This window comes from Chanodichthys erythropterus, chromosome 21 (assembly GCF_024489055.1).
Source record: "Chanodichthys erythropterus isolate Z2021 chromosome 21, ASM2448905v1, whole genome shotgun sequence".
Lineage (NCBI taxonomy): Eukaryota > Metazoa > Chordata > Actinopteri > Cypriniformes > Xenocyprididae > Chanodichthys > Chanodichthys erythropterus.
The window spans coordinates 25601001-25624460 of record NC_090241.1 but is presented as its reverse complement, the minus strand read 5'-3'; the positions used below and the strand labels follow the sequence as shown (position 1 = coordinate 25624460).

At 36.9% G+C, this 23460-nt stretch overlaps 2 protein-coding genes across 3 annotated transcripts; one reads left to right on the top strand and one right to left on the bottom strand.

Annotated features, from left to right (window-relative positions):
* The first annotated feature begins 7430 nt into the window (after nt 1–7430).
* krt4 (keratin 4) lies at nt 7431–14752 on the top strand. The gene is made up of 9 exons (XM_067374880.1): nt 7431–7966; nt 9609–9817; nt 9910–9970; nt 10096–10191; nt 10296–10460; nt 10548–10673; nt 10761–10981; nt 11093–11160; nt 11263–14752. The coding sequence occupies exons 1-9, from the start codon at nt 7553–7555 to the stop codon at nt 11418–11420; spliced, it is 1518 nt and encodes a 505-aa protein (XP_067230981.1). The 5' UTR covers nt 7431–7552; the 3' UTR covers nt 11421–14752.
* Nucleotides 14753–14901: 149 nt separating this feature from the next.
* On the bottom strand, nt 14902–22903 carry si:dkey-195m11.11 (uncharacterized). 2 transcript variants are annotated; one of them, XM_067374878.1, is made up of 8 exons: nt 22806–22903; nt 22101–22151; nt 17722–18054; nt 17306–17617; nt 16559–16888; nt 16014–16147; nt 15707–15884; nt 14902–15287 (listed from the first exon to the last, which is right to left on the bottom strand). In XM_067374878.1, exons 1-8 carry the CDS (start codon nt 22825–22827, stop codon nt 15088–15090), a joined length of 1560 nt encoding a protein of 519 aa, XP_067230979.1. In that variant the 5' UTR covers nt 22828–22903; the 3' UTR covers nt 14902–15087. The 2 variants fall into 2 exon arrangements, with proteins under 2 accessions (XP_067230979.1, XP_067230980.1); XM_067374879.1 differs by having other exon boundaries at nt 22043–22151; nt 22806–22836.
* Nucleotides 22904–23460: the final 557 nt, after the last annotated feature.

The following is a 23460-nucleotide window of genomic DNA, read 5'->3' as shown; positions in this document are numbered from 1 at the left end:
ATAAAGGCAAGTGTAACCTGTATGGGCGTAGATGTGTGTGGAGGGAGAGCGCACTTGTCCAAACACATGCCCTCATCATAGGGGTCATGGGGGGGTTAAATCTTTGATTATTGTATTGGCACATATGAGTTTGATAAATAGTATTATTTTTGTTTTGATATACAATATCTGAAGAAATACAAATAAGAGAAAGTGATTAATCGAAAAGATTCATAAAATTCTAATACCACAAACTACAACAGGGAAACTAGTAACCCCCTCGACCCCACCCACATTTATGTGTTCATGCACTCACAAAGAGATAAGCTTGAGGAACGCCTCGGCATGGTATGATCCACACCCTCAAGGCCCTGTGGATTGAACATTCACTAACTTTTTGTAAAAACTCTGTCAATCAGGATAAAAAAGTTTGAAAAAAATGTGTGTCACTTTTACATAAACATTTACAAACAATCAGTTTTAAAGAATTGCATGTGTGGGTTGCTAATTGAGGTTACTACAAGGTTACTACAGTGTTCTCAGAATAAAACATTACAGTGATTTAAAAAAAATATTGTTCATTCCTTCATGTTCCTTCATATTAGCTAGTTCATATAATTTGGACTGTTAATAATGTATTAGTATAGGTAGAAATTAGCTTTAATGCTGTACAATTGTTCTTTTTTCATAACGATAACTTTATTGTAAAAAAAAAATAATAATTTTTGTGCTCCCAATTATCCATCTTAGTATGACATTATTCTAATATATAGTCATTGCACCAGTCTTTATTAGTCCAAAGTAATGAACAAAAATGAAAGGACAAAAGTTCATATTTAGGATTCTTGTGTTAGTTTTGATTGACAGATCCATTGTGCAACTTATCAGATTTCAGCCGGGTTATGAATAAATGGGTAACTAAAGACTAAAGAATGTCAAAAAAGTAATAAGAACAATGTGTATGCACAAATATGAGTGCCACAGATCAGACGGAGTAGAACAGATAACACGCAGCAGATGGTTCAGTGGCATTGGGAAAGAAAAGCTAGAGTTTATATGATCTACTGTGAGGTTTCTATGGTGAAAGTGCTTGGCTAAGGTTGGCATGTGTTACCAGGGAAGTGTGTGGATTATGGATGTATGTTGCCATGGAAATTGTCTTTGGAATAGACAAGTGGTAACAATGATTTTAGATCCAGAAATCCACATAATTTCCCCCATACATTAATGCATATTTAACAGAAAAAAACTGCAAGTGAGCTAAACTGTGATTTTTTTTCTTCCTTTAAGAGAAAAAGGTGGAGCTAGAAAAACTCACAAGCTGGGGTTACATAAGAAGACTGCTGTGGTAATTATCTCCGTGTGTATATTACTTAGGAAAACAATGACTCACTTGAAAAATATGACTCTATATTGCAAAAGAGAGTCAAACGTATTGATAAAGTAAAATGAAGCTACAGCAGTACAATTATTGTGTGTATACTATGAATGGAGCATATGATATGAACCAAATGGGGAGTAAGACTGAATCAAAGCTCACTGTGTTACTGTGGACGGGAAGTCTTCGTCATAAACTCCATGGTTGCTAGGCAGCGGAAAACAAAAACAGTAGTAAATGCAAAAGGTAGTAAATGCTAAAGGAATACCCTCTTCTGACTGTTAATTCAAGTCAAGTCTAAGATATTTTATCCTTTGTAAACAAATGTGATCTGACTGCTTTATGTTAACACTTCAAAATAGGAATCAAAAACTAATTTTAGAATAGAGAAGCACTTCCATGGGAAAAACATTCTGTGGTCATGTCAGTGTTAACTGCTGGATTATAGCAGCATTACCATATGATGGGAAAATATGACTGTATCCGTTAATGATACATAAAAGACTGTCAAGACTAGACAATGTAGTTTAGCGAGTCTCCGACCAAGACCAAGAAGGTCGGTGTTCATTTGGTGAGCATGATCCAGTTAAGACTGGTTTTTTTAAATCTTATCAGATTTTCAAAGTGAGAGACCATAAACATGATGATAAAAAACATCATATTTTTAACAGTTTTGTTTCTATAGTGTGAGGATGCACTCACACACACTAATAAATTCCATTTACAAACATTCAGCCATAAAATCTCTCACAATCAAACATGACTTTAGAGTAAACAAACATGGCGGACGATGAGCAAGAAGAAATGGAGATGGCGTGTTTGGACTGCTTTTCACAGAAAAATTTAGTTTTTTAATAGTTTTTAAAATGGTTTGAAAATGTGAACTGTTGCAGTTAATGCTTAACACTGATACTTCATTACCTTTTGAAATAATCCATTAAACAAGCTGCGATTGGAGAGTGTGCATTAATCAGTTCCATTCATTTGTGCATTGTCTCAAGACCACGCCCACCACAGAGGAACTATCATGAATATTCACGTATTCTCCACCCACTGGAACAGTTTTTCACAGGAATTGAATATTACACAAGGCCTGGATCTTATACCTAGGATTGCCAGAGGGACAGGGGAGAATTGGGCCTAAAAGTGGCCCAATTATCCTGTAGCATGTGGGAGCCTGTAGCTCCTGCTGGTATGCCATATCTACACCACCTGGGCCCGAAAGCTTCTTTCTCCATTGACAGCCTTTGAAAAGTCAATTTTTTTTAATTTATTTGTTTATTTATTTATTTTGCAAGCAACATGCATCCATCCATCCATTTAGCAAACTGCTTGTTCACTGTTGGAGCTTATCCCAATGTTGCAATCAGATTGTTATAGAAATGCTAATGCTGAATGAAATTAAATAAAAAATTAGGTTTTTGAAACATTTATGATTTTTTTTATTTAAAAAAAAGGTATAAATTAAAACCAAGTAAAAAAAAAAAAGGGATCTGCACATGACGAATTGGGGCAAAAATATTTTATTATAATTCTACAGTGGTCACAAAAAACAAAAACAAAAAACAAAAGTGTGGGAAAAGTATTTATTGCCAAAAATAGTGAAATTCATTATGTTTCTTGAAAAGTTATTTAAAATATCAGGGGGGTTCAAATTAAAATGATAGAGAAAATATAAATCAACTTTGGTCATCTCATCTGTTTTGAGCTACTGTATGTGTTCTGTTTATCTCTGCTTCGCATCAGCTGACCACACTTGATGTCAAGTCAAAGGTATTATTATATTATATTACTTATTTTTTAACTGCACCTTTTTAGGCTTAAATTTGTCTTGTCTACCGTGTCTTATATGGGCAGATCAGAACCTGTTTTATTTGAAAACAGAACTGATTTTATGAATGAGTAATTGCTCAACATAACATTTGACAAGTAGGTAATTGCTGTCTGTAGTAACGATATCCAAGTGAGTATAGTAAATGGCCATGAGCTACTGGCAACGAACTGATGTATCTGTATTAAAGCAAATCCATTCATTCATAAAGTCTTAATGCTCTGCCTGGAGCTGCGATAATATTCAAACACTTATAAATCTCAATCCCACTCAATATTTCGGTTCTTCCCTGTGTCTGTCTTTTGCATTTTTTATAGAATGAATCACATATTGTGAAAAAAGTGAACCTTGTCATGTAATGTCTTTTGGACAAATTTCATTGCCTAACCATTCCAGCTGTTTTTAATTCAGTGGTCTTTTGAAATGGTGTATAAATGTCAGAAAAGCTCTTAAATCAAAAAACTCTTACATTTCTAAGGGTAGATTTAGGCTATATCTTAAAATCTAAAGTCTAAAAAACATTTCCACTTTTTCCAAGATTCTGTTTTATACTTTTTTAATATAAAAAAGTCCACAAATATGATCATTTAAGCATAAAACATACAAAAAACAAAAAAAAAACTAAATGTAAAACCATGGTTTTCATTAACATAAATATGTGTGAGTTTTTGTTAAAATCCACCTTCAAAATGTATCTGAACCTGGCCTCCCCAACTTCTGTATGTGTGTGCAATATTTTTTTTCTAATCTTTATTGAGTTCAGTAGTAAATCTGTTGAGATTATGGGTGTGCCTGAATCCCATAAAAAGCGGCTCTGTGAACTGGCAGAATAATATGATTGTGGCTGTTTATATGATCACCCTCATTGTTTCAAGGTAGGTTGGTTCACAGCATTTTCAGAAGTCGGCAACTCGCTGACTGTGAGTAATGAGATCCTCCAGAATGAGTTTCTCTAAGTTCTCTAAACCAACACCCATTCACTATAAGAAGGCATACGGGAGAGGGGGGAGAAAAAAGGCATGTAGAGACAGAGATGTTTATACCCTTTTTCCACTCCTTGGCCTTTGAAACAAAAACAAATCAAATAGGGAATAAAATAAAATAAACATTGAGTAGATACAAAAGTATTCCGGCTCAGTGCTGCACACATAGTCACGATAAATGAAATTCTTCATGATATCTGGGAAAGAAAGAAAAAACTAATATAGGCCCACCAACTTAAATGACAACCACAAACTAAAATTTACATCTACATCTAATTTTTTTTGTGTTTGTGTGTGTGTGTGTGTGTGTTATAATAAATAAATATGTTTTAAGGTTTTTTTCTGGATAGATTGCAAACACATTGATAGTCATGATGAGTGTTGCAAGAAAAGGCTTTCCTGTGCACTTTTGTGTAGGTGTTGCTCTTTAAATTGTTAGGTCTACCTTTTTTTTTAACATTATCACATGTGCACGAAATATCTGGTACTCATCATGATGACCTTTAAAAGAATAGGTTTGACAATAGCAGCTTTGGGTGGATGGAATGTGTGTGATTAATGAAACATTTTTATTCAGCGCTTCCTAAGAAGGTCAATCATACTGGTACGGGTGTAGTAGCAAACCGTGGGAGTGGGTTTCAGTCTATCTTCCATAATCTGGAAATACAGACCCAACTGGTTTCATTATCTGAACTTTTAGAATAGAAACCCTGAGATCTAAATTTATGTAGTTTTGCATTGGGTACAAAGCTGGGCGGATTCACTTTAGACAGTAAATTTGAATTGGATGATGTTTCTTTTGAAGTTTCAAAAAACGCTGTTTTGGCATGATGAACTTTATTTCAGCATACCTCAGAATAGACACCTTTTACTTAGAAAACAATGTGTAAACTAGTGTTGAGTGACGCTCCTCTTGCCCAGGTTTGACATTTTCCATTAACTAAATGGAACATGGATGACAAAATGAAAAGAAGGAAAACAGCTGCTGATTGAGGCCCTGTAGCTACAAGGCAGACTTATATGCAAATTACACATACCACAGCAAACTAGGCAAGTGAACATGTTTCTAAAAGTCCCATAAATCCTGGTGTGCAACATTTAACATGAGACAGTCTCAATTTTCTGTCCTTGATATATAGAAATGCATAACGTAAAAAAAAAAAAAACTTCAAATAACTTTTTCAAAGTGGTTTGAAATGGATATTCAAAGTACTGAATGTATCATCTATGAATAGGACAACGAAAAGATAATAGCACCCCATCCCCACATGCATTATTAAAAATTCAGATTATTGAATGTGCTGTTCAGTTGTGTTCTATTGACTTTTGTTTCGCACGCTTTTAAAATGCAGGCAGGTGTTTTGTATGTTTCTCTTGTTAATCCCCTTCAGAGATACTACTAAAAACAAGATGTCAGGTTCATTTTATCAGATCTAGACTATTGGGTGCCATTAAAATACATATCAGAAGATATTCTTTTATGTACTGCCAATGTTTGATCTGCAAATATGGTGCTCATTTGAAAATGATTCCACCTTTGTGACTGACAGCTGGCCTTGCTGAATAGTTTACAGTCTTTTCATGATGAATATGTGATGAACACATCTGAACTGCTCTTTTTGAAATCAAAAAAGTTTAAGTATGGGTCCAATCTATGCATATGCATATGTTAATTCATATTTTTTTACTATTTTAAAGCTTTATTTTAGTGTAATAAGTCAGCCGATGATTCGAATGAAGGGTGTGTCCATACTTGTCACTAGTTCTTCAACTAGGAATGTGCCAGATGCTTCAGATCCTTATCTGTGTTCATCGAACATGCCACTTTAATACAGAGATAAATGCTAACTTGTGTTCTATATATTCCCCTGTGTGTGTGTTTATGTGCATATTATTTAGTCATCAGCCATGCTACAGAAATATTTGCATATATTTTTTTCACAATACTAGCAATGCAAATGTGGGTGCATACTGCATTGCAATAATTCCAAGGTGCCAAGCCCTGTTATTTTACCGAAGCGAATCGGAAAATATGCATTATACACCTTAACTTAAGATCTGCTAAACTTGCAAACATGCTTGCACACTAATACGTGCACATGAATAATTTCCATAAAGTCATGGACGAGCCTGCACACAATCCTGCAGATATCCTACAGTCTCCAGCCAAACCCCTGGCCAAACCCTCGTCTGATTACTGTAATGGTTTGCTACAGTAAACTTTCTCCACAATGTACCGGAGATCCAGCCCGGACATGCATATTCTTGCCTTTCCTTCCCGTCTGACGTCTTTAAAGAAGCTTGTGCACACCATAGCCAAAGACACAACTAGAGCTTATTACTCATCACAAACACTCATACAAAGTGAAGATTGCTGTACCATGATCTCACACCTTTTACACCTGGTTTATACTATCAAAGTGTCATGAAAGTTGTAGACAATTGTGTAATAAAGGTTGGCTTATCATCTTGACTTGAACTGGAAATGAGAAATGGTTTGGCAATGCAGGGCGTATTATGCGTTTAAAGCTAGAATGAAGTGTACTGTACTTTTGTGGCAAATTTTCTCACTGTTGTTTTTCCCCAGCCTTATCACACCAGTTCACTCCACCTCAAACACACACACTCATATGTACACACATATGGTGGAGTTTAGAGCCATAAAATACATTAGCTGCATTAGCCGCTAGCGCTACTGTGCAGAAGCATGTGTGCACATTTTCCAATACCAATACTGACGGAAACCCTGCTCACTGTTCTTTTTCCCTTGTAAATCTCAACAATGTACCTCTTCATCTCTTGGGGAGAAAAAGCCCTGCCAGTTCCAAACACTGGCAAAAGTAGATGGAAAAACGCCATTCATAAATGTGAGAGTTGCTACGTGCCCCACCCTGCTGAAAAGAGCAGAGGTTAACTCTCTCTCTACGGCTGCCCAGCCAACCAGATACTGAGGCAGACACACACCCGCTGGCAGACTGTGAGAGCTGCACTGTCTTCTCTGAATTTTTTCAGAGTTTCTTCTGGAATGTCTGTCCTCAAGTCTCTGCCTCTCCCCTCATTTTCTCTGTCCACGAGGGGCAAAGCCTGGGGCTGGGTGTGACAGCATTTATCTTGCCACTTTCTCTCTGTACCTGTCTAACAGGTAGGGTGTGTGTGTGTGAGAGTGAATCTGTGAGTGGGTGTAGTTGTGTGAAGAAGTGGCTCCGCCCCCAAACCCCCCCCCCCCCCCCCCTTCAGTGTGTGTATAAAATTGGTCAGCCAGCTGCAGAGAGACATGCAGAGGGACTTTGACTCTCCTTTGTGAGCAACCTCCTCCACTCCACTCCTCTTTCAGAGAGCACTCTCGTACCTCCTTCTCAGCAACTGAAAGACACAGGCACCATGACAAGCATCAAGACTGTCAGCTACATTAGTGGCAGCGGCAGCGGCGGCTCCATCAGGAAGAGCTACTCCAGCCAGTCAGCCTATGCAGTTCCCGTTGGTTCTACCAGGGTTAGCTCTGTCAGGAGATCTGGCGTGGGTGCCGCCTCAGGCTTCGGTGCAGGGTTCGGTGCTGGAGGCAGCAGCTACAGCTTCAGCAGCAGCAGCATGGGTGGAGGCTATGGTGGAGGCTACGGTGGAGGTCTCGGTGGAGGCATGGGCTTCGTTGCAGCTCCCATCACTGCTGTAACAGTCAACCAGAGCCTGTTGGCCCCCCTCAACCTGGAAATTGACCCCACGATTCAGGCTGTCCGCACTCAGGAGAAAGAGCAGATCAAGACCCTCAACAACCGCTTCGCCTCATTCATTGACAAAGTGAGTATTATGCATTTGTTTTCTCTTATATTGACAATGTCTTTTACATTTTATGCAAATATATAAAATGATATAGCTCTGCACGGTGCATGTAGTGCATTCAAATGCAGCATTTTCATTTTATTACTAAGTATGACCTTTGAACCAGTGGCTCTTAACACTGGATGCCTTAAGTATTACTACACACCATAATAGCTTGCAGCTGTAAAAAAAAAAAAAAAAAAAAAAAGTGAATATGTTTTCCCTTGCACAACAGCATTCTTTAAGCATATCTGCAAGTTAGACTTTTTTCTTAGTTGTAAAAAATGAGTTTGAGATAATTCCATCTGCTTACACCACAGGCCTGTGTGGTGCTATCTTTACTAATTGGGCAGTAGTAACGTTCAGCTAATAAGCTAATGTAAATTCTACAAATGTTAAACCATTTGTACTAGATCTCTCTTAGTATGGCTTTATCCTTGGAAAAAAGTCCTCAAAAAAAACCCAGGACTGAGGCTATCCAAATATGGGTGGAGTTTAGGTAATAACCTAGCAACCATGTGAGTCATACAGTAGATACACACTACGTAGAGAGTGCTACAAGTAACCAGTCTGTGTATAGTCCAAAGTCTAGACCATATTACACCACAAAAAAATCACACAGCTTGTGAAATTGATAGTCATTTTGATCCATTTGTGCTGTGTATTTTTATTTCAGCCTCTCTTATTTAAAAAAAAAAAAAAAGCTTTAGTCAGCTGTATGTTACGCCCATATTTGGCTGCAAACAAACACTTCATAACTTTCTGAGCAAATGTGGACAGAAGACACACCCAAGGGCATGCAGTCTGCACACACACACCTTTATTTTTTAGTGCCTGTGGGAGAATTTGCAGTAAGAAGTGTGTGACCTGGATGAGTCATCTGGGCCATAGACACTAGATGCTCCAAACGTTTACTCTGCTTTATAACTTGCTAGCAGGTTACAGGTCAAAGATTATGCCTATAAATGCCTTTGAACCTTTTAAGGTTTAAGATAACAGTGAAATGTAAGTTTTTGTTCATTTAAGTTAATTAAATCAATATTTCTAGGGTACACTCATACTGTAGAAAAAATTTATAAAGACATCAAATTTAGTAGATTAATAGCTAGACAGGTGTTGTCAGGTTTGGCTGATCTCCAAAGGCCAGAGACAAAACCTGCCTTAGGGTGTGTCAGGTATGTCGTGTTTCTCTGATGTTGCTGTTTTCCCTGTGAAGCAATGCAGGTTTGGGGCGAGGTCATTACTGAAAGTTTTTTTTTTCCAGCCTATGTAGCTGGTGTGCAGCACTGCCACACCCAGTCAGTCCACTTTCACCTTCCCCTCCCCCTTCTTTCACTCCACCCTGCAGAAAGAAAATGCCTGCTAAAATGACTCATGACCATTTGTATTCCCTTAAACAATGCTTCCAGAAAGCATACACAAAGAGACTTAAAGAGACAGCACTACAAAGGAGTCATACAAGCCAGACAAAACCACCAATCTACTTCATTCATTCATTCATTCATTTTCAGAATGCAATCTTCCTCAACTGCATGTTTAACCCCAAATTAAGGAGCTTGACAGTGAAAATCATTTAAAACAAACAGACAAAATACTAATTTCTCTCTCTCTTTTCCCTCAGGTGCGTTTCTTGGAACAGCAGAACAAGATGCTGGAGACAAAATGGAGTCTCCTCCAAGAACAGACCACCACCCGCTCTAACATCGACGCCATGTTTGAGGCCTACATTTCTAACCTGCGCAGACAGCTCGATGGCCTGGGAAATGAGAAGATGAAGCTGGAAGGAGAGCTGAAGAACATGCAGGGCCTGGTTGAGGACTTCAAGAACAAGTGAGTAAAGTTGTCATTTTGAAGGTGAATAATTTAACAGATAAACACTGAGAACAGGATTGATTTACTCACATTTTCCCATCTCTTAACAGGTATGAAGATGAGATCAACAAGCGTGCTTCCGTAGAGAATGAGTTTGTCCTGCTCAAGAAGGTAAGGACTATTTATGTTTTTTCTGTTTTGTTTTCTTGCCTCCCTTTTTCACTGCATTAATCTTTTCTCTCTTTTTTTTTTTTGTGATAGCAATAGGTTAATGAATGTCCTCTTATTTTTTTCAGGATGTTGATGCAGCCTACATGAACAAGGTTGAGCTTGAAGCCAAGGTTGATGCTCTTCAAGATGAGATCAACTTCCTCAGGGCAGTCTACGAGGCTGTAAGTTCAATTCTTTATTTTTGGCCAACCAAAACTTCTTAGCATATAGTACTGTTGCTCTGTCATGGCAGGCAATTTACATATTGTTTGGTCTGTGTTTGCAGGAACTGCGTGAGCTCCAGTCTCAGATCAAGGACACATCAGTTATTGTGGAGATGGACAACAGCAGAAACCTGGATATGGACTCCATTGTTGCTGAAGTTCGTGCTCAGTATGAGGACATCGCAAACCGCAGCCGTGCCGAGGCAGAGAGCTGGTACAAACAGAAGGTTGGTCAAGCTCTTACAGGCTCAACTCTTGAAGCCCACCTCATCTGTGGCTACGCAAGTGCTCATTTGTCTCAATTTGTGTTACAGTTTGAGGAGATGCAGTCCTCTGCTGGTCAGTATGGTGAGGACCTCCGCTCAACCAAGGCTGAGATTGCTGAACTCAACCGCATGATCGCCCGCCTGCAGAATGAGATTGATGCCGTCAAGGGACAGGTAATGATGAGCAAGGATTGATACAAAAATATTTAACACCCTGTTTATGTGAAAAAGCTGACTTTATCTATGTTGTTGTCATTTTAGCGTGCCAACTTGGAGGCTCAGATCGCTGAGGCTGAGGAGCGCGGAGAGCTGGCAGTGAAGGACGCCAAGCTCCGCATCAAGGAGCTTGAGGAAGCCCTCCAGAGGGCCAAGCAAGACATGGCCCGCCAGGTGCGCGAGTACCAGGAGCTCATGAACGTCAAACTGGCCCTGGACATTGAAATCGCCACCTACAGGAAGCTGTTGGAGGGAGAGGAGAGCAGGTAGGAAGTGCTAAAAGAGTGTTTCTTTGATATTTACAATCTCAAAAAACTTTTTGACAAACCTCTAGGTGTTGAAAAACATAATTAAGCAAATCTGTCATCTTTACTCAGACTGTCCAGCGGTGGAGCTTCAGCCACCATTCATGTGCAGCAGTCCACTGGAGGAACTCTGTCATCTGGTAATTAAATCTTGTGCACTCTCTCTAAATCAATCCACAATTCCTATAATCTTATTTTCCAGGTCATGTTGGATATGTGTCTGAACCATCTTTCTCTTGCAGGTTTCTCTGGTAGCGGCGCTGGATTTGGCTATGGCAGTAGCTCAGGATTCGGTGGCTCAGGATTCGGTGGCTCAGGATTCAGTGGAGGTTCAGGATACGGTGGCAGCTCCATCAGCAAAACCAGCGTCACCTCCGTCAGCAACCAAAGACGCTATTAAGGAGAAGCCTTCCAAGCCAACCCAACCTAGCTTCCCACCTTCCTTACCTGCATCCAGATCACTTCAAACCTTTTTACAATTCAAACCATCTATGGTGCTATATTCTAGCCAGACAGCTATCCCCTGTTAATGAGGAGATGAGGACAATGTTTTCTTAAACAAAATAAGTTTTAGGTTTTTCTGTGCGTTGATGGTAGTGACGCATAACACACATCTTTTGTCTGGTGGTGTCACTGCCAATTTAAATCATCAACCCAACTACACTAAAATGACATCTGGAAGAATTTAATGAAGAATATGTACTCCCAGCCACTGAATTTTTATTTCTGCACTGGTATGTATTGGGGAAAGAGAGACTTGAAAAGAAATGTATACACATAGAAACCACTGAAGCCAATTAGGCCTTTCCCATCAATAGGATTTCAAGTCTCATTAGCATGACCACAAGCAGTACCATGGTTTCACTGGATCAGGGATGTGTTATACAGTTCCTGAAAGTCCTGGTTGAGTATTTTGTGCTGTTTTACAACTCCCTGCTGTACTTTAGTTGACTTATATGTCTTTTATCATCATGCAGTGGCTGTCAGTGTCAGTTTACCTATTTGCTATAAAACATGACCTACAGCCTGTAACTGATGACAATGACTTTTGGGCTGCCAATGTCCAGTTACCTCACATTCAAGGGAGATCTGTTACAGCAAAAAATAGGCACAATGACATTTCTGTGGACCATCCCTCCTTAACTTTGAGTACTTGCCAAGTTGGAAGCTAAATACTTCAGTTGTTACTCTGTGGTTACTGTACTACCTTACACTTTCCCCAGTATTCAACTGCTTCCAGAGCATATTTTACAATCCCTGTTATAAATGGAAAAATGCAACAAAACTGAAATCATGTTCAACCAGATTTATTTTGTATTGATTGACTTGACACCAACTTAAAATCTGAATACAATAAATCTGAGACCACAAGTTTTGCCTTGCTTTGTCTTTCATTGCCTCTGTTGTTTGGGTCCCTTGAAATGTTTTCAATTATGGACAGTTTCAACATCAAATAGCTATGGCTTAAAATTAGACAATGGAACCACTAAGAAACTATAAATAGAAAAAGATATTTCAACGGATATATATCCACTTATGTTGGCCTTAAACTGTGATGATGACACAACTTTATCATCTTGCCCAATTAGTATGCATTCAAATCTTGCAAAGAACTTACTTTTTGCAAACATTACAGCCTCTCTTATTCATAATTATCCTAAAACTCTATAGGTTAGTTAATTTTTCAAGATGTAATTTTAGCTACATTAACTTGTCCCACTGTCCTTTATGAAGCCAGATTTTGATGTTTAAATATTCTCTTTTAACCCTTTCATGCAGAGAGGACACTACAGAGGACAGCTATTCAAAAAGCAACTTTCTTGCATATGCATAGGTTTTGATGGCATAATTGTACATCAACCACAACAGTGGACGTTTTTTTTTTCTTTTTTTTTTCTTTAAACCAAGATGGTCGACAGCCAGTCAGAAATGCCAAGTTGCTCTGGAATATCCATCCATTCCTTCTATCCTAGGAGACTCTTGCAGGTAAAAAAAAGTTGTAACATCAAATAACATTTAAGGAATCATATCATTGCTACATTTTCCAAGTATTATTTTAGATTGGTAGGAAATTCTGATTAATCATCTATCATCATACTAAATTGGACATCTAGCTATATTTCATTCATGCTTGTTACTGTTGTTCTTGAAAATACTTAAAGGGTTAGTTCACCCAGAAATGAAAATTCTGTCATTAATTACTCACCCTCATGTCATTCCACACCCATAAGACCTTCATTCATCTTCGGAAAACAAATTAAGATATTTTTCATAAAATCCAATGGCTCAGTGAAGCCTGCATTTGCCAGCAAGATAATTAGTCCAGAAAGCTACTAAAGACATATTTAGTACAGTTCATGTGACTACAGTGGTTCAAACGACTTTATTCAACAATATCTAGTAATGGGCGATTTCTACTTCATGAAGCTTTACGAATCTTTTGTTTCGAATCAGTGGTTCGGAGCATGTATCAAACTGCCAAAGTCAAATGATTTCAGTAAACAAGGCTTTGTTACGTCAGAATTGTTTCGAAATTTGGCTGTAAATAAATGTATTTGTGTTATTAGAATGTAATTTGCAATTACATGAAAAACAGTATTCTGATTATGTAATGCACCTTACTTGTAATGCGTTACTTTGCTCGTTGATCAGAAAAGTAATCTGATTGCATAATGCATGTTACTTGTAATGCATTACCCTCAACATTGCACATTTCAGATGAGACTGAAAACACCTGATTGCTAGTGTAGATTTTAGGCTACGTCCACACGAAGCCAGAGCTTACCCTATCCGATTTTTTTTTTTCCTCAAGAAATATCTGCGTACACACAAAACCACTGAAATGACTCAAAACGATGTAGCATACATGCCAGATCAGTATGTGGCGCTGTAATTCTGCCACAGAGATACATTTAAAACAGAGAATAAGACTTGGAGCATGCGCATAAACCTTGCGCGCTGTATACAAACTTAGAAAAGCTTAGAAATAAAGCTTTATTTTAATGAAGCTTTAGGCACGGTAGCTTCTGCAGCACAAACACAAGCATGTAGTACTCTATTGTTGTTGTTGTAGCTGTTTTGTGCTGTTAGTGGTGACTGACTAGGGTCGACATGTGGGGTGATGACTTCATCGTTTCACAAAATATACGGATTGGCTGTCCACACAAAAACGCAAAGGCGGCGTTTTCAAATTTATCCACTCCGGGACCCAGTTTAAAAAAAATAGCGGTTTTCACCATGCACTGGTGTTTTGTGGCCATTTTTTTTAAGTCATACATAACGCCGGATCCGTGTGGACGAAACGCCTATCCGATTCAAAATTTGTGCGTAGGCCTATACACAGAAACGTGTCTCCGTGTGGACGGGGCCTTAGTCTCAGGTTTTCTCAGAGAGCAGAGCTAGTAGAAATTTGTCGATCTTAAAACGTAATTAGAATGATCAGCTAATAAGGGTAAATCGATGTAGTACTCTGATAGATTGGAGGGAGCTTGAGCATTTTCTACATAGCCTGATTTGGGTTTCCACAGTTGTACCTTCACCGGTTTTAGAGATCTTTAAAGGAATCACATCCTTATGTTCTGATATCAAACACACGCAAAGTTCAACTTGTATGAATTCTTCATTTGCTGGTCGAATGGGAACATATATAGATATATATGTATATATAGATATATATATATATATTTTTTTTTTTTACATGATTTTATATAATTTTATTGGCTTGTTAAATACACAGTATTACTGTGTTATTACTGTATTATGTTTAATACACTATCTCTTCAGATAAAAACAAAAACGCATACTGTGGACATCTGAAAATCTCTTTGAAAAAAACTTGTTTTTCATGCCCTAAGAGCAATAAAAACAACAATAACAAAAAATCCTGACTGAGATTTTTATAATTCATGCATGAAAGGCTTAACTAACCTTTTCAGGAGCCCTTTGTACAAATGTTTTGCAAAATTACATTCATTTTCAACATTCATCAAACTTCATATTTCATGTAAAATGTCCATTTCCATAGTGAAGTTAAACCAATTTTAAGGCATTAATGATTATAATATCTCCTACATTTGCTGTGCTATGTAGACATTGTGATCTGGGTTTTCAGTATTTGTTGCTGGGTCCTGGGAATGTGCTGGAAATTCATTGCTCTGTACCTCTTCTTTTGCTCTTCTATACACACAAATATACGTCATAATAGCTATTCCAATAACAGTTGTGAGAACACCTGCAACAATTGGTACCGGATCCGGAGGGATGTATACTGCAAAAGACAAACAGAAGTGAACATCAGCAAAGTCAGGAAAACATTTCCATTTTAAATCAAAAAACCTTGCAAATGTGGCGGAAATGAATATTGTGGCAAAGAGAAAACATTGTTTAAACGTTGCTCAGTATATCAGTCCTTAAGAAGTGACCTACTCTACTAAAATAAAATATATGATAATGACAGGGGTCTTGACAAAAAGAACTATTCATTCTTTAGGGGTAATTTTTAATGATATAAAAATTACAAATTAGTAGCTCAGCACTGCCCCCTGGTGTTTGTTATTTAAAATTCTACATTAAACATAAATAACAAACCAAGAGCATGATTGCAAAAAGAGAAAGAAAGAAAAATCCTAAAAAATAATTTATGTTAGGTATCTTGGATTAAAAAGTTGGTTGTTTATAAGAACTCACTGTAAATGAAGACTGAATTGCTGGGCTGAGACACCGGTTTAATTTTTGAAGAATCAAGTTGGTATACACATTCATATTCTCCATCCACTTTGCCAGACTCTGTGATAGACACAGATGAGATTGGACTCATGTACATTCTTCTCAAAACAGCACCATCCTTTTTAAAAATGAAGTCCCCCTAAACAGGACAGAAAAGACTTTAGAAAGACAACTGCTGTATATGTACCAGAAACAATATTTGCAATGTAATTACGAAACAATTCAGTGTAACAGTATTAAGAGTACAAGTGTGAATAGGGCGAGTTACATAGTGGCCTTTTAAATAAGTTGAGTCAACGGAGCAGGAGATTTGCACATTTTGTTTTTCCTTGACATATACTTTGGAGCCTGTCTCTTTGGAGCCATAATTCATCACAGACAGTTTAGGAAGGGGCAGTGCATCTGGAAAAAGGGAGAGTAAAATGAAGACATTTATTAGAAAGGTACAAAGAATGCAGAAATTTAGTCAGAACCCATGAATTGGTGTTTTGTGGCTTTTGGACCATTTTTTTTTTTGAAGTCGTACATAAGCTTATGTACTCCTAAATGTCTTTTGCTGATATACAGCACACATACATTAAAATTTACATTAAAAATCCTCTTCTGGCAAAATGGGACAAAATGTTGAAGATTCGTCTGGCACTACACAGATTTTTGTCCAGTTTTACCCCTCTAATACCTGCAGCCAACTAGCAAATAGCACATTATGGTTCATGAAAACTGTGCTTGTTAGGTAATTTCATGGGTCTTACAAATATTTTTGGATAAGGTGACATTGCAATAATTTTGTACAATAATCTCAATCTGTCTCACCTGAACAAACTATGTAGAGAAAGCCTCTCTTATTGCAAGATTCAATTTCACCCATTGGGCAATCTCTGATCTTTTCTTCTTTCCCACTGCATCTGATACCCCCAAGTGTGAGTGAATCTCGCTGGTAGTCCACAACCCTCTTCCACTCCAGCACACGCCCACATCCCAGTTCCTTGCACACCACTTTAGCCGTTGCAATAGCAGCAGATGCATCAGCTTCGGTAACTTCCTTCTGACAAACAGGTTGCCACATGCCTCTGAACTTGACATCCAGGTACCCTAGACAGCTTTCTCCTGAAGTTTGCTCCCAGAGGCGAACCGGAAGCTCTTCTAATGGAGCACAAGTGAAGACAACGCACCATGGCTTTAGAAAACGTATAGACTTGAAATGAATATAAACACGTGGGAAAGAAAAATCACAAACAAGATCTCAATTGTTTTGTTCTTTTTTCTAGACATCAGTTAAATAATTTGGTCTCAAATTTAGTATCTCAGATCTCAACGCAATTAGTCTCAACCAAGTCTCCTTCTTTTAGAAAAGATCTGAACAATCGCAAATTAGACTTAATTTCTCACCTATTTATCCACATTCATTTTACAGTTTAATACTCTTTTATTCCATTTTTATATTTCTCCTAAACAGGTTTAAAATAAACATCTTGAGCTCCATTAAGTCTTTTGAGTCTGTATAAGTACACATAAACTCTCATACATACAAAAAAAAAAAAAAAAAAAGATTCTCTGTACCTGGGATGGCTTTCTCAATATTAGACTTAGGTGAACTCAAGACTTTTCCATTGTACAACATCTCCATATCGCAGGTAAACTCTATTGGGACGACTGCATTTGTGTTGCTTATGAAAATATTATCGCCATCTGTGAGAAACAATGAACCAGCGAAGGTCCAGTTGGTTCCAGGTGTGACAGGGAGGCTGCGGTAATACAGACTTAATGTGAAGTTTGTGACTGGGCCAGAGATTGAATTACAGTACACAGTGTAATTCCCACCCACACGAAAGAGATTGGGGTGCAAAGACACTTTGGGAGCACGGAGGGCAGCTGGTAAAGGGAAAGAAAGAAAGGAAGAAACAGAGTGACATTTCAGTAAAACATTTCTAATCTAAAATGCTAAAATACACTCATCTATGCACAATTAAACTTACATACAACTAAGGTAACAGGACTACTGAATTCAGAATAAGGATTTTTCAGTTCAGTCCGAGTGGATTGGTACCAGCACACTATTTTCCCTTCAAACTTGGCTACTGCAGGGATTGTGAAATCCATTGTTTTCGAATAATGGATGACCTCAGTGGTCACCCAGGCTTCTGTGGTCTCTGGGGTCTGTGAGGGGCTTTCCAGTCTGCCCACAGACACAGTTACAGGATACGAAGCACCTCTAGGAATGTAACAGGAAACCCCGACTAAAGTGTTTAGTTCAATATTCATTGCATTCACCCCGGATCCAAACGTGAATGTAGGGGCTGGAAGAGATGCTGGAGATGAGAGACAGAATGAGAAAGGAACAGAAAAAGACTTATTAATGCAAAATTGGATCAGCATTTATAGTTTATCATTTAGTCCCTCTGTGCTTGTTCATTTCAAATCAGTTATTATATTCAACAAACCATATAAGCAACACTAAATAAAACAAATCATGGAATTTTATGTTGCACTGACCTTAGCAGTCATACGCTACTGTTCAAAAGTTTGTGTATTGTGGAAAAGATTTCATTAGTCAAGGACACAGTAAATTGATCAATTAAGTTGCAAAATATTTCTATTTTAAATAAATGCGGTTTCTTTGAACTTTTGATTCATCAAAGAATCCTGAAAAATTGTAATAATAGAGACATAAATGAAAAATAAAAAATATCTATGGACCAAAACGTTTAAACTGTAATGCACAATAAGAAGAACACCTGCATACAATGTTCCCTCTAAGCTGCGCGCGTGCGCGGCCGCGCAGAAGAAATAATTGCCGCGCAGAGAACAGACATGAAAATGATTGTAGTAGTTTTAAATGTGCTCTGGACAACCGCTATAGAGTTATTGTCGCTATAGAGTTGGAACCGGTGAATGCGGTTTACAGGTTTCATAGAAAAAGAACGATTGAGCGCGTGTGAGCTGGCTGGCCCTGAGCCAAATCAGTCACGGTAAGAATACTGTCATGTTTGCGGACTAAATACCTCAATACGAGAGGCAACGCGAAACGAAATGTAAAATAAAACGTCACGTTTTAATGAAAAGTGGCGGAAATAACGGATGATGGGCACAGAATGCTAACAAATTTACAATCACACACCCACCACAGGTGTAGCTTGCAAACTCGAAATACATCAGTGATTTACCTCAGTTTAAATAGATTATTGTGTGTGAGGTGTGGGTTTCAGGGATGTTTAGATAACTATAAAAGAGTTAACGTTCACTTTTCTTAAAAATATTTAGCTATCAGTGTAAATGCTTCAGTTTGTTTTCACTATATAATATATTAAAACAAATGGAAGCATTTAAACTGATACAATACTGTATATCAGTTTAAATACTTAAATATTATGTTATATTTTATTATATTATAATGTAAGCCTATAAAAATTGATCTCACAAGGGGATTGTTTAGGGCTCCTTGCCACGAAAAATCTTAACCTCCTGGTATATAAAATCTGGGAAATTCATAAGCAATAAACATGTAATTTTGATGGTTTAACACTGTCTGTTGCTAATAATTGACTGTACAAAAACACATTATAGTTATCCCAAACCATCATTGTAACTGCTCATATTATATTATTGTAAAGAATTGAACTGTCCTGCAGGAGAACAGAAATTAATTTTTAATAGAATCATCTCAAGTAACCTAAAATGTGCATAATTTAGTGACTGAACTGCTTGTTTTCAAACATATTATTTAATAAATCACTAAGTTACATCAAGGGTCAAATAAAATAGAAACGGCACATTAAAGTTAAATGTTACAGTTGCATGATAAATGTGTGTGTGTGTTTACGCTCATTGTACAGGTCTGATATAAAGTATGTTTTTGCTCGGGTGGCCAAAATATGCGCTCAACAGAGAAAAGTTTTGCTCTGCGAGAAAAAAAATTAGAGGGAACATTGCTTATACATATATCTGCCATGCTGTTTAAGTCAGGGTTATGTTCTGTTTTGTGTTTCATTGTGACCCAGTTTCCCAGCGTGTTTGATTTGTTGTATTCACTTCACCTGTTGTCTATTAATTAACTCATTAGCTCCTCGTTTGGTTTAGTATTTATACTCCTTGTGTGTCTGCATTAATGTTAAGATGTTTTATGTTTATATGTGAGTTATTATATTAAAGACTTTTTATTGGTCCCTTCATCTTTGTGGGTTACATATATCTAATTGTTCTTATCAACCTGTCCTGTTTATTTTTAAAAAATGCATTAATTAAAGACTTTTAGGTTGTCAGGGTTCTTTTAAAGTACATAAGTTGTCTGTAAAAAGATAAACGGAGTGTCTATTTACACTAAGTGCAAATTTGTTGGCAAACAGTTTTTACACTAACTCCGCCCACCAATATCTGGTTGGGCCACTACAGTTTTACAAAAGACAGAAGGAATAAAACATATTCAGTGGCACAGCAGTAGAAAGTAAGGTTTGCAGACTTGGCTTTTAACGCGATCAACGCGGGTTTGAATCAGTCTTTTGCCAAGCTCGCGTTTATTTTCAATAAAGATGAAAATAATGTTCCAAAAGTGGAAATAAACGGTTTAATAATATTAAAAGTGCTTATTGGGTAGGGTTAGGGGAAGGTGTAGGGAGGGTTTTTATTTTCCCAATAAGGCAGCATCCATTTAATAATTTTAATAAATATAATAATTTACACTCTGTGATATTATTGTATCCTGTTAATGTACAAAAATACTGAGGTGCAAATAGTATCCGCCAATATAAAGTAGATAGCATATAATTACTATTTACTCTTATTGAAAAGAACTGATGCTTTTACATTGTGTAAATAGAATCTATCACTATTTTCACCTAGAGTAAATAGCATATCACTAAGAAAATGCTGCTATTGTCACTTAGTGTAAATAGCATCCATTGCTATTTACACTTAGTGCAAGTAGCCGATGCCAAAGTTAAATGATCATAAAATCTGATACATAATAATATAATGTTAAGTTCTCCATGCCTGCACTAACATGTTGATATGCAGGCAATGTTCCCTCTAATTTTTTTTCTCGCAGAGCAAAACTTTTCTCTGTTGAGCGCATATTTTGGCCACCCGAGCAAAAACATACTTTATATCAGACCTGTACAATGAACGTAAACACACACACACATTTATCATGCAACTGTAACATTTAACTTTAATGTGCTGTTTCTATTTTATTTGACCCTTGATGTAACTAAGTGATTTATTAAATAATATGTTTGAAAACAAGCAGTTCAGTCACTAAATTATGCACATTTTAGGTTACTTGAGATTTTTTCACATTGCTGTATTAACTTTACCAAGAAATTCTATTAAATTAATTTCTGTCCTCCTGCAGGACAGTTCAATTCTTTACAATAATATAATATGAGCAGTTACAATGATGGTTTGGGATAACTATAATGTGTTTTTGTACAGTCAATTATTAGCAACAGACAGTGTTAAACCATCAAAATTACATGTTTATTGCTTATGAATTTCCCAGATTTTATAAACCAGGAGGTTAAGATTTTTTGTGGCAAGGAGCCCTAAACAATCCCCTTGTGAGATCAATTTTTATAGGCTTACATTATAATATAATAAATATAGTATTTAAGTATTTAAACTGATATACAGTATTATATCAATTTAAATGCTTCCATTTGTTTTAATATATTATATAGTGAAAACAAACTGAAGCATTTAAACTGATAGATAAATATTTTTAAGAAAAGTGAACGTTAACTCTTTTATAGTTATCTAAACATCCCTGAAACCCACACCTCACACACAATAATCTATTTAAACTGAGGTAAATCACTGATGTATTTTGAGTTTGCAAGCTACACCTGTGGTGGGTGTGTGATTGTAAATTTGTTAGCATTCTGTGCCCATCATCCGTTATTTCCGCCACTTTTCATTAAAACGTGACGTTTTATTTTACATTTCGTTTCGCGTTGCCTCTCGTATTGATGTATTTAGTCCGCAAACATGACAGTATTCTTACCGTGACTGATTTGGCTCAGGGCCAGCCAGCTCACACGCGCTCAATCGTTCTTTTTCTATGAAACCTGTAAACCGCATTCACCGGTTCTAACTCTATAGCGACAATAACTCTATAGCGGTTGTCCAGAGCACTGCAATTATTTCTCATTTAAAACTACTACAATCATTTTCATGTCTGTTCTCTGCGCGGCAATTATTTCTTCTGCGCGGCCGCGCACGCGCGCAGCTTAGAGGGAACATTGTGTATAAGATTATATGACCTGTCACCTAACTGAAAAATTTGCCTTCTTTCATTGTACTGACCATATGTGTGCTTCTGCATCTGTACAGGAGTAGATTATTCAGGTGAACTGATTCTTACCCTGGGACACAGTGATTCTCACACACATTATCCAGCACACCACAGTTAGCGCTATGAAGAAAGAAAGATTGCAATACTGTGAAAAACAGGACTTCCCAAATTAAAGTACATGAAATGTGAAAGTTTCAACATTTTATACTTGAGGAGCAAACAAGACATTATTTACACCCAAATAAATCCTTAATATAGTTATTTATATTTTTAGACTACTGGTTTAAAATATATTTGTATGTTACAAAAGTATATTATTGTGAGTCAAACAAACTCAAGATTCAGAAGAGTACTGTTTTTGAACTTTATTGCTTAATTGGCCAAACCGACCGGTCTGCATCTAAACAGTCCTGCTCACTGAAATGTAAATGTTATTAGAACACTTTATGGTGATATGTTTATAATAATAGTGACAGCTCTATCTATCAAGCTAGTTCTCTTCTAGTAACTGCAATTATGTTCTATATTTTATTGCACTAGAAAGAATTGAGGGAGAAAAAAAAGCAAGTTCTTTGGCTAGCCCTGATTCATATGATCTAATTTAAACCATTAGTAGCAATTTATTGCAAATTTAAATAACTGAAATGGAAATCAGCTACACGTTTTTTGCAATTAGATGAATTTAATTAAATGTTCCTCTGATGGACAAAGTAGTCCAATTAGATGAGCAAGATTTATTTCTAAAACATTAGGGAAAAAGAAATAAACACTTACCACTTATGTTGGGGAGAAACATTCTGACTGGAAAAAGTAGATGAAACTGTGACACACTACGAATGAAAACTGCTTAAATCCACAACAAAGCAGATCTGAAATACCCAACTGGTGAAACTCTTGTATTAAGTAACTAAAAGGAAGTTCATTGACACCCCCCCCCCCCCCCTCCACATATACAGTGTGTAATGTATTTAAATAATTCTATTTCAAAAAATTATTTACAAAAAAAAAAATCAATCTTGAGTATTTTTGTATTAAAATTAAATCTATTTATTTATTGTAGTTTTATATTTGGATGATAAAGGCTTAAATAAATCAACAAAAAGTGAGATATTTAAAAAAGAAAATCTTGTACAATTCACACATATTTCCACATTAACCATAATTTATGTCAATACCTCTGTCCATACAATAAAAACATAAATTAATATTTATATAAATATTATTTCTTTTAAGTTGTATACCTCTGCACATACCCACATTCTGCTCATATCTTACTTCAAATCTAGTCCTTTTGTGCACAGTATTTCTCTTCCCATTGTTGATAAAGAGATCTTATCACTACAAAAGTGATTCCAAAGTATGTCCTTAAGAAGCCATGGCTCATGATCCCAAACTTAGCCAGAGGCCTCTGCTTGACCTGAGTGACCCG